We start from the raw sequence: 12,517 nt of genomic DNA, 5'->3' as shown, positions 1-12,517 counted from the left end.
TTATATTTAGCCTAAATATTGCTTTGTCTTACTCTTAAATTAGAGAATCGCCTAATACGCAGCACGTGCTTAATTAGCAGTTTTCTGACTGCATATCAAATAGGTGTGTGTGGGCAACATTACAATAAAGTCCCAAATCCTCTATCGACATTCTTGTTGCTGTCGTTGCATGGCAAACATTAGAACAATTTTTTCGCAGACTCCAATATTTTTTCCTAAGAGTTAGCCACCTGTGTGTGTGTGGGCAACATTACAATGAAGTCCCAGATCTTCCTTCGACATTCTTGTCGTTGCATGGCAAACATTATGAAATTATTCTTGCACACTCCAATATTTTTTCTTAAGAGTTTATTAGCTAGCTAGCTACTTTAGACTTTCTAGTCAAGTGTTTGTTTTTTGGTTTCCACAATTAAATCTGTTATATATTGAATAAAGTGTATTACATTCCCAGTACCCAGAATGTTTACAAAACCTTGTTTTAATCATAGAGGTAAATATAGAGACGCAGATTGAACTCATCTTAGTGCTCATTAAAATTCTATTCAAATTGTTATTGTTCCGACATCCCTTTGATATCCGTGCGGGATGTGTATTTCACTGGATTTTAACATAAAAACATTACGTAATCCTTCAGCGGGTCGTTTGTTTATATATAAAAAGAATAATGCTGCGACATGTATTGATTGCCTCTTAATACATTTGGAAATACAATGGGAAGTTGAAATAACACCAGAGAATCCTGCTAATTTATTTAGCTAAATTTTGAAGTATTTGAAACATACATGTGTATATATAGCTATATTTTTACATTGTATGTAGCTATTAACAAGTTTGGATTACATCTTCTTTTTTGCGCTTGCTCGGGGATTCTCCGGGTCAAAAAATGTTACGTAATACTTCTTAAAGCAATTAAAAGTCTGAATTTTTCAGGGTAGCTAATGTAATTTAAGGGAAAACACGTCATTCACCTGGTCATTTTTTCAAAAATAGGACCGAATTTTTCACAGATTCATTGTTTTCTAACTTCCAACCTGTCATATTGTGTAGTTTTAGGCGAGTTTTTGCTAATTTAGCTTTACTTTAATTCAGATACTTGTAGTTTCTGTTTAATCAAAGCTTCTTGTGTGAGAGTTTGACCGTGAAACGTCCACGCTTTCCCTCCACTGAAAGTTGTACCATGCGACATTCTGACTGGAAGAATTCAAGATTCGTTTTGTAACCCTTGTTGTCAATCCAGCCACACTCAACAAGTTTAAAATCTCACTGACTATTGACTGAAGAAATCAATGAGAGTTTGACCGTAAAGAGTCCGTGTTTTCTCTCAACCGAAATTTGTACCACGTGACAATCCGACTATGAAATTGTTTTTTGCAAAAGCAGGATCATGTAGCGTAAATTTCTTACTTATTGATTACTTTTGGTTATTATAACATTGAAATTGATTTTAACTATTATCTTGTTTTGAAATGCAAGTTTCACCAAAATGACTGTGGATTTCTTTTTAACTTTTTTAACTGGGTTTTATTAATCTGGTATAACTTCTTTCGTTTTATAAGCCAATTTAATTATTTTACAATATATACCTTTTCACCACACAAATTTCTAAAATTTAGGCCATAATGCCCAACACAAGAATGCATGGGATGAACAGAAGTTTTTGCTGCTCATTTATTTTTAATATAACATACAGTTATAATGAGAAATAATGTTGTATTTATTATAGTGTATTAATAATTGTTTATCTTATGAAGTCTCTAAATTAAAATACCCGTATACGTCTGTCCGTCACGCAAAATGTTAGCTTAGCTGCGCAAGCAGCGAGACGCACGCAATGCGGTATAAAAAGGACAGGCGAACCCGTGGATTTTTCCACCGGCTAACGACTATATTTCATAATCCTGTACAAGTTCTTGTTCTTGCATCGACAGATTTTTATGACCATATTTTAGTTGATCTATTAGCTATAGAAACCCAGAGTATTAGCAATTTACATCGTGGTGCTCGACCGATTCGAGGAGGTCCTCCTAGCCGAGAAAGGATTGGATTGAGTGTTCAAACCGACAGGTTTTCTTGTTTATTTTAACTTCAGCGGAAGAAAGCGATTTAATCGAACCTACCGCGTTAACGCATGAAATGACGTCACTCCGCCCAATTACAGTATAGAATCTAAAAGCATGATGCGCCACGGTCATGATCTTATGATGCCCAAGTTGCAATAAGTGAATATATAACTTTTGTTTGTAAAGTAGCCATCTGTTTCAATTCTTTTGTTCACACGATCTTCCAACATCGCAGCAAAGTCACTTTTTTTCGCTCATCGTATAAGCTGCGATTTGCGTGAATAGAGAACCTATTTTGCAACAGTCTGTATCCGCAACACGAAAAAGTAGTCCTAAAACACCCAACATACGATTATTTTCTTTTTTTGGTTAATCTTACAATTAGTGAAAATCTTTATTCTCACATTAATTTTAAAGTTTACAAAAAGAACACTGATTTGTTATTCCTTAACAAATTTACAAGTCCAGCATATATTTTAAAGTTTTCAAATTTTTTGTTTGACTAGCTACAATTTTGTATATAACATATTGTAACACTGTCTTCGCTAAAAAAAATACATGTGTAGGTATCATAATAGCTAATTATACGAAAATGTAACAAAAAGATTACGTCCAACGATGTGACCTTTAAATTAACTCCTTCAGCATGAATGAACAGTCATGCTCGCATTTGTTCGAGGCTTTTTCAAAGGCAAGTGGACGAACCTCGCGCTAAGAACATTTTGCATTTGAAGTGAAACAATAAAGTGATATATTTGTATAAATGCTGTTGCTATAACATTTTCTGTGTGACGCCGCTTGATAATTATAGTAGAAAAAGTCTTTTATATGAATCTACGTGAGTTCGCTTATCGCTGCTCATAGTCACCATTTTGGCGCACAGACTGACAGACAGATGTACGGTGAGTATTATAATATAGACTAGTCGTTAACCTGTGGAAAAATCCACGGGGTCACCCGTCCTTTATATATAGCCTGTTTTCGCAACTGGGCGCGTCTTTTGCGGACAAACAGACAGACGACTATTAGGCTGGCTGTGGAACAAACGTTAGCCTGTGGAACAATCCACGGCACTCGCCTATCGCGGACAGACAAACAAAATACAGCTATTATTAAAAAGAAGGGTCACATGCACAAGTCACACTTCTTAATTTAGTATGTAACTTCCACTCAACAAACAATAAACCAAGAGTAAGTCTGTCATTGCAATACACCTTTCACGAATTTTATAAATTATAATAATTATGACGTCATGAAAATTTTAATAGTTTAATGCAACCCCATCCCCAGGACTATTTGCTTCTCAATGGCGCTGCACTTTCTGATAGTTCTAGTCCACTCCACCGCCGCGGTAAAAGGGGCTGTGGTTGAGCTTGGGTCCTATGCTCTTTAAATAAGGATATTAAGATGATAGAATTTCAAACTATCTTGGCAAAATTTTTAGAGCAATATAATACTCTAGTTGGATTTTATTTAGGTTTAAAAAAAATAATTATTTTGAAAACGAGGGTATTCTTAGAAAACTCATCTATGTGAAGGGTTTCACACCATGCGAATAACGTTATTCCTATGCTATTGCGCATGCATGCAATAAGAATTACATTTCTTGGTGTGAGCAGTTCCCTTATTTGCATGTTCTTTGAGTTCTATCCTTACGAATTACATAAAAATTAACATGCGACTTAATATCAAAACTTTTTGATATTTTTTATGCAAATTTCTTGATATTTTACTTAAATATTTTGTTTTACAAATTTCTTATGGGTAAAAAAATTGCTGTGATTATTGAATTTTCGCGCCCGAAGGCATAGGAAATTCTTTAAAACCGGCGTTTTTTTCTTTTGGAGCATTTTTTGAGAAAAAATCGACCCTGGGATTTCACGTTGCTCCGTCACAGATGTATACTTCGTACCCAAGCTCCTTAACTACTGGGAAGTCTCGTATTGACGTTTCAGGCTAAAATTGGTATTTGTTTTCGACAAAATTTGGCACAGTTAACAAAAAAGTATGCTGAAAATAATGGTACATAATAATTTTGATTTTTGTCACCTAAATGTCATTTTAGGCCAAAATTGGTCCAAAAATTAGAACTACTTTATTTTGAACAAAATTTGGCACAGTTAACAAATAAAGTATGCTGAACATGATGGTGACATCAAAATTTTGGTTTTTTGCCACCTTAAATGTCATTTTAGGCCAAAATTGGTCCAAAAATTAAAACTACTTCATTTTCAACAAAAATTGGCAAAGTTAACAAAAAAGTATGCTGAACATAATGGTGACATCAAAATTTTGATTTTTGTCACCTAAATGCCATTATAGGCCAAAATTGGTCCAAAAATTGAAACCACTTCATTTTCGGCTAAATCTGGCACAGTTAACAAATTAAGTATGCTGAGAATGAATATGGTACAAAAGTTTGATTTTTTGTCACCTAAATGTCATTTCAGGCCAAAATTTATCCCAAAATTAAAACTGCTTTATTTTCGACAAAAATTGACACATCAAATTTTGATTTTTTGTCAACTAATGTCGTTTAAGACCATAAACGTTTCAATCGCAAGACTTTCAACCATGAATGATAGGCTGTATTTTTTGTTAGCAATTTCTTTTAAAATGTGAGTTTAATGACACGTTTCGTTTTGTTTGCGTTTGTTGTAAGATATAATGTCACTGGTGTGCTTTATCTTCAGAGGTTCATGCACCAAACCCCTTCGAATGTTTGGCACAATAACACAACGAATTAGCAGGTTTTCATCAAATATTTTGGTAGCGCGCGGAAATTCTTAGAGCCCCAAGGGCTTCTTGTTTTTGTTGAAACAAATGAAGCATAGAGGAAAAAAACAAGTCAGAAAGATTACTGTTTTTAGTCTAATTTCTTCAGCAAATTGTTGTACGAACTCTTTGATTCTCTTCGAAAAAAAAATACTGTAGATCATAGGTATCTATTTTTCTTTTTATAGAATATGAAACTGTTACGCAGAGCATCTCCAGCCGAGGGACCCATAGCTGAAAGTTGACTCTTTATTCTTACGAATTCGTCTTCTGTTTTATATTTATGTTTCGCATATTTTCATTTCCAGAATTAACCACATGCACAAAGGATTAACTTGACTTTAATAATCTTTATATTTGTGACAATGAAAGGTTTCATTTATTGATTTTCTTATACAACTCCATCCCTAGGGCTCTTTTCACATTCTAATTGTAGAACAGTTTCTAGAATGAGCGACGTCATTTGCCTGCAACCTCGATCCCAGGGCTGATCTTCTTTTGCTGCTGCATGCGCAGCTGGTTAGGTTTTAATATAGACGCAATGCTTTTAAAAGATTAAATGGATTGCCACATGATTTTCTTCAACTTTTATCGTTATAGCACAAAAAGCGTCGACTTATATGGCGCAACGCATGCGCAGTGAAAAGAAATTGCCGCTGACTCGCAAATAATGCGCTACACCTAATGTCGTAATAGGTAGAAGATTGTCTTTTCTATCATATAAACCCACCGTACTATAAAGAAGTAGAAAAAAGGCCTTGGGACGAGGTCGTTACTTATATTGAAGTTGCCAGCGTGAATGTTTTTCTGACGTAAGCAAGCAAATAGAAAACTTTGCTGTGTTTGTTTTTACTGAAAATAAACAACAGCAATCGACAACATTTACTTTTGTATAACCAGAGCCAATCAGAACTGGTGCCCATTATTTTATTCCAAGAAAAGAATATGGCACTAGCGAGTTACTTGCGGCAAACGCGCCTTATGTTATCACAAAAAACCCAAAACAGACATTCATAAAATACTAAGATGGCGAACTCGTTCAGATTTTGTTGTGAAGTGTTTTTTATACTTGTAGTCGTTAAGGGTATATATATTTATATATATATATATTGACTTTTAATAATTTAAGAAATAATTTAAGAAACAAGATAGAAAAACGTACCTGAAAAATAAACAAAATATTTTTATTTTTAGAAACTTTGGGTGGTTGCACACAAGATGGATTGTCTTATAAATGCGAAAGTGAAGTTGATGGAAAAACTACAAGTGTTGGTGTAACATTGGTAAATTGCAAACCACCAAAAATTAAAATTGAACTGACCATTGAAGCATTAGGGTTAAATTACGAGAAAGAATTTGACTCTTCGACAGATATTCCAATCCCTGGCGCATCAGCTGGTGGACTGGCTGGTCTGTACATTAATGTTCAGTTGAAAGATGACTCTAACGATTACATACACATCAAGGTATGTTACACGTCTTAAATATCTGTCCTTCTGACAACATTTTCTGATCCACGTTTAAAAATTTCGTATTTTTTTTGAATTTGTGCGATCTAAACTTCCATGACAAGTATTTTTGACCAACAAAAATTAACTAACCGCTTAAAATTTTGCAGTTTCATTAAATGATAACTAAAAATCGAAAAAGTCAATACTTCATCATTTCTTGTATATATGTTGACGTAAGTCTCTGTGTTATGTGAAAATCATGTTTTGATTGAATATCCTCTCTTATAGATCCTGTCAGATTAAGAAACGTGTTGAAGAAACTTTTTCTAGTAAAAGGACCTCGGTTCTAGGACTATTCCCCCTGAGTAATTGTTCCTTTGATATGTAAGAATATCGTCAAGAGCATTAGTCCACACTCCTTAAAAGTTTTAATATTATCTAAGTTTGCAAGATATTTCAGTTAATAATTTTTGCTTAGTAATGTTTGATGTCATAAGGTCATCCGGAAATCTTTGAAGCTAAATATGGAGAAGGATTTTTAGAAAATTCCCAAAAATTTGATAAACAACTTTTTATCCTCTATAACATACAAAAATATCATATTTAATGCAGGAATCCCTTAAAAATAGCTTGATAATGCTAATAGCAATACAGTTGTTTTTTATGATATTAAGCCATTTGAGGCAACAACAATGGCTTTAAAATCTTTTTCAGTGATATTAATTACCTAAGCTATTTAGCATAGCTTTTTTAACAGATAGATGACTTGCAAATGTTTGTTCTGCCCGGATTCCGAAAATGGCCGGTATATAAACAAGACGGCCGGGTTATGTACGCATGGGCTAATTATGTTTTTGTGCCCTGATATTATGGCGTGGTGACCGGATTATGAACGCTGATATATTGGCTGGCCCGGCAAGCTGTGATTGGCACTTTCTTCGAACTTTTGTGAATGAAAGATTGGCGAATTATTGTCACAGAATCACGGATTTCGTGCTTTATGTATCTGAGGAAGTTTATTTTATGTTTTTAAACACCTGTTATACCAAATAACTAGTTTTGAAGCTGTGACTTTTGTTCGCAAAAATGGCTTTGACTTTTAAGCTCGTATCTACCGTGGCCCATAGGTGACATGCTTAGAATATATTTTATGTCTCCTTAAAGTCATATCAATTGCAGGTATCAGAAATAAGAGCTACGTGACAAGAATCCCTTTTTCTATTGAATAAAAAAGGGATCTGAGTCGAGTCGACTGCTATAACACAGGGCGACAGTTAAAATTTCGAGTCAGAAATTGTAAAAGAGTTTCTGTTCTATAAGTGAGAAATAACATAAAAGTGTTGTACATAACCCGGCATGCTTCGATTTAGTTCTGTTTATAAACGGGGCAAGCTGCCGTTCATAATCCAGACAGAGCAAGTTAAGAACATTAAAAAGTTTGCGGTTTTATTGCACATGCGCAAGCATTTCTGTAGGTACAAAATATAAACAACAGGCCACAGTAATAATAAAAAAGGAATTAAAAGAATATAGTTAAAATTTAATTTCAGTTCCTCTTAGATCTTATGCTACCCAAAAATTCTTTAATCTTTATTAATAGCCATTTTAACCGCGTTTTACCTATACAAAAGTGCGCGGATGCCCAATAAAATGAAATAAAATGATAACAACTACGTCACGCTGAAAGTGGCCCATACAGTCTTTCTTGTGGTCTTGCTTTCTCACAAAAACAAACTTTTGATTTATGTAAATTTCTTATACTTTGCATACTGTATTTATTTATTTATTTATTTATTTAATTGTTTGTTTGTTTGTCTGTTTGGTTGCTTGTTCGTTTGTTTGTTTGTTTATTTGTTTGTTTATCATGAATCTTTTAAAAGAATATATACATTTCAGATATTATCTAACGGTTCATAACGTTATTTAGAGTATGCGAGAATGGAGAATAACATCATGGGCGGAGACTTGGGCCGTTTTATTGTATCTCTTTATTTACCCAGTGCTAGCTACGTATTAACACAATGTCATCTAATTGATATTGTGGTTAATACAAGACTTCTGACGTCATAAAGACACCGAGTTACTTCAACAAGTTTTCAATTTTTAGATCAACCTGAAGTTGAAGGCTTTCGTTACCATAACAACAATACCAGTCATGGACGAACGTATTGGGCATAGTGATTGCAACGGTAAGTTATTTAAAAAAGATAGTTTTAACATTTATAAGAGAAATGGTGATATTTTACTGGCGTGTTATTTCTAGTTTTCATAGTTAGACTTTTTTCTTGGTAAAGTTCTTGCAAATGTCATATATTCTCGTCCTTGTATATAATCATAGTTGGCAGTGGGTTTCTGAGAAGACACACTACTTCAGTCCAAGAAGTAAACAGTTCTAGCACTCAAAAGTGTTAATTAATTATCTTGCACCGTGCGCCAATTTAAGCAATAATATTGTAGCTGTGCCAACTTACAGATTTTGTTCTCTTTTTTAGAATTTCTTGCGTGGTGGTATTCACAAAGTCAAACGATAAGAATTGTTATCATAGTTGGAGCAATCGCACTGGTGATTGCATTAATCTCTTGTTGCTGTTGTTGTTGTTGTCGTTGTCGTAAACAAACACAAGTTGTCATGGCACCGGCAGTGTCACCAGCCAACGCGATGGTGGTAAATACATCAAATAATATGCAAATGACAGCGCCACCGCCATATACCTCAAGCTCTAAGCTTCCCTATTCCAAATTACAAGAATACAATTGACGAAGCTTTACTCCAAATCACGTTGTATGAACTCCGGATCATATAACTGTAGATACAAATTGTACGAAGTTGTTCCTATTTGTTATTTAATGAGTTTTTAGAAAGTTAGAATGTTTAGGAAGGGTTGAATCATTTAAGTTTTAACTAATTTTTACCTGAGAACATTTTTTTTTTTAAGAATATGAAGAAATTAATTTGACATGTATAAACCAGGAGCGTCGAGTGATTTCAACCTTGTTCCCATGTCAGAACTTGACAATATCTGTATACTACTATTTTTTATTTAACATTTTATCGCAGGAAGGAGGAAAGTGTGTAGAATCCGAACTCTGGAAAGTCTGGGTACAATTTCCGATTTGTGAGTCATCCCTGTGTGCCTGTATTTTATTGCATCGGTAATGTTATCATTATTGACCGTTAGTAAGGCTTTATGAGGGTCCAGAGTCATAGAAGAGAGAAAAATAAAACACATTGCTTATTCATATATTAGGATCAGAAGATTTCAGGGGACGCGGCAGCAAGATGGCGCATGTTTTACATAAATTTTTATAATACTTTTATATGGAGTACTTGTTATGTAGCTAACGATTAGAAATTAGTTTTAAATAAAAAACACAGTTAACTTTTTTTTTCAATTCCTTTCTTGTTTTTTCCGTGTGTTTTCTTTAAAACAATGAGCAAACGTGATTATTGAAGTGCGCAAGAACTGGAGTATCGATAGTTGTCTAGGTGAACGAGTGAAAGTTAAATATAAAAGAGTCATGGCGTATCCACCCAGCCACTATCTCCTTCATAAGTACCCTCTCTTATGCTCTTATCGCTTACCCATGTTAGAAAAGATACAAGATGCCTCAGTTGCATTGAAGTGAATATATAACATTTGTTTACTAAGTAGCCATCTGTTTCAATTCTTTTGTTCACACGATCTTCCAACAAGGCAGGGAAGTCACTTCATTTCGCCTATAAAGCTGTGATTTGCGTGAATAGACAGCCTATTTTGCAACAGTCTGTATCCGGAACACGAATAAGTATTCTTAAAACACCCAACATATGATTATTTTCTTTTTTTGGTTAATCTTACAACAAGTGAAAAACTTTATCCTCACATTAATTTTATAGTTTACAAAAAAAACACTCATTTGTTATTCTTTGACTAATTTACAAGTCCGGCATATACTTTTAAGACTTCAGGTTTTTTGTTTGAAAGGATACTAGCTCAGCTACAATGTTGTATATAATGTATTGTAACACTTGGTCTTCGTTGAAAGATACATTGTCACGTATTATGATAGCTAACATACGAAAATTTAACCAAAACATTGAGTCAACTGGTGTGACCTTAAATATTAACTCCTTCCGCATCAATGAGGGTAGCAACGCTCGCATTCGTTTGAAGCTTCTTTTAAGGCAAGTGGACCAACCTCGTTTTCAGAACATTTTGCATTTGTTGTGATGCGATAAAGTGCATATCGGTATAAATACTTCTACTACCGTCATTCTTCTAATTTAATCCTCCGGTAAAAATAATTATTTTGAAGGAGTCGTACTAATAAGAAGAGGAAATAAAATACCTTGGAAATTGAAGTTGATTGTCGTACTAATAATTAGAGTAAAATAGGAATCAAATCGTATTAAATTAGGGGTTGAAAAATTGAAAACACACTTTTTGGTACTTTTTCTTTTTTTTTTCTTTCTTTTTTAAACTCTTATTTATACCAACTTTTCTTCTCCCTTCAAAGTTTTCCACTTCCTTGAGAACTTTCTCTCTCATTTGATTGTGAAGTTTTGCATCGACTGTTTTGAAGACAAAATCAGCTGGTATCTCCATACCTCCTTGTGGAAGATCGAATGAGAATCTTCGCTCTCCTGTTACCTTTATTGATAACGTGCCTTCGTATTTAAGAAAAAAGAATATCAGTTGCGAGAGAAATTTAGGCACATGTCCAATTGTTTGTCCATTATCTAATACAGCAATGGAATATTTATCTTCAACCAAAGCACCCGGTCTCACTTCTGGTTCGCTCGTTAAAATTGATCCTATTTCAGCTTTCCATTGCTTCCATCTGTAAATATGATAACCTCTGATGCAACAAGGAACAGTAAATTCTTTTTCCAATGGTATTGGTATCTCTAAATCAAGAAGTAGTAATGGAGTAATATCGTCGGTCATTTTTCTACAACTTTTCTGAGTACGTCGAGGTAGAAGCTAGCATCAGGCAAATACTGACGTCTTTGCATTTCGAATTCAATGTTTTTGTTCGGAGGAAAATCCAAATGATATTGCGAGCTCATTGCATTGCAAATCGAATGTTTCTTTTCATAGAGGAAAACCCAAATGATTTTACAAATTCAAAACAATCGATTTGGAGCACTCTTTTCTTTTGTCAGTGCTGTTAGTCTGTCGCGCGTGGTATCATCATGTCAACCCAAACCAAACTGTTTGGCTATTTTCAAAGCAACGTTAAAAATCAACGAAAGCGTCAATCAACAATATCCTCTTATTTTGCTCCTGGAACTGCAAAAGATGACGACGTGGTTTATTTAGGCAGTAAGTAAAACTTTAGTTTAATGTGACTCAAATTATGATTTCAACTTTGAAATGAAAGTGACAGAATAACTCATAGGGGTGATTTTTTTTCTCAAATACTATACATTTGAGTTTAAGTTATTATTTGCTCAAGGATTCTTTCTATTATTATTTTCAGGAAAAATAGCGCCTCCTCCAAGTAAGAAGCCTGTTGGTAGGCCACCCAAACCGTACACAGGTGAACAGATCGAGCGAATGATAGAAAAAAATCACGACTTCAACAATCTAAAGCAACAATCTCAGCATTTCGAATCGATCATATGTAATTTCTATCTACACCAACGAGCCAATATCGTCGGTGGAAACGAACACACAACACGTAAGAGATTCACTGAAAAAACGAAAATCGAAATGCGAGAACACTACGCACTCACGAAAAGTTATACCGAATCAGCCAAAGCTTTCCATGTGCACGAGTCAACTCTTCGAAACATCGTGAAAACTCCAGGCAGAGCAGTAAAGCTGAGTGATAAAGGGAATCGTTCAGGAGCTGGTCGACCAATAACATATCCGTTGTAAGTCGAGAATGATTTGATTCGATGGATTCTTGAACTTAGAGATTTGCATGTCCCAGTGTCTGTTCTTGCGTTACAAGAGAAAGCAAAAGGTGTCGTCCAACCTCACAATCCTGATTTTAATGCTAGCCGAGGCTGGGTCGCGAAGTTCTTTCAACGACATCGTTTGTCACTGCACAGCAGGACATCAGTGAACCAAAAGCTTCCACGTCAATTGGAAGAATCGATTTCGAAGTTTTATGCAGATGCCGGTCGTTTCATGAGAATTGGGAAATATCCCAGATCATTGGTGGGAAATATGGATGAAACTCCAGCTTTTTTCGATATGGTCCCAACAAAGAGCATCTGTAAGATCGGTAGCAGAGAATGTG

General features: G+C 34.6%; 1 protein-coding gene across 1 annotated transcript; it reads left to right on the top strand.

Annotated features, from left to right (window-relative positions):
• Positions 1–5,751: 5,751 nt before the first annotated feature.
• On the top strand, positions 5,752–9,679 carry LOC130647576 (uncharacterized). Its single transcript, XM_057453487.1, has 4 exons — positions 5,752–5,919; positions 6,030–6,301; positions 8,394–8,475; positions 8,779–9,679. The coding sequence occupies exons 1-4, from the start codon at positions 5,862–5,864 to the stop codon at positions 9,042–9,044; spliced, it is 678 nt and encodes a 225-aa protein (XP_057309470.1). The 5' UTR covers positions 5,752–5,861; the 3' UTR covers positions 9,045–9,679.
• The last annotated feature ends 2,838 nt before the right edge of the window (positions 9,680–12,517 follow it).

The sequence above is a fragment of the Hydractinia symbiolongicarpus genome, chromosome 6 (assembly GCF_029227915.1).
Source record: "Hydractinia symbiolongicarpus strain clone_291-10 chromosome 6, HSymV2.1, whole genome shotgun sequence".
Taxonomy (NCBI): Eukaryota; Metazoa; Cnidaria; class Hydrozoa; order Anthoathecata; family Hydractiniidae; genus Hydractinia; species Hydractinia symbiolongicarpus.
Note: the sequence above shows the minus strand (reverse complement) of the source record. Positions and strands in the feature narration are given on the sequence as shown.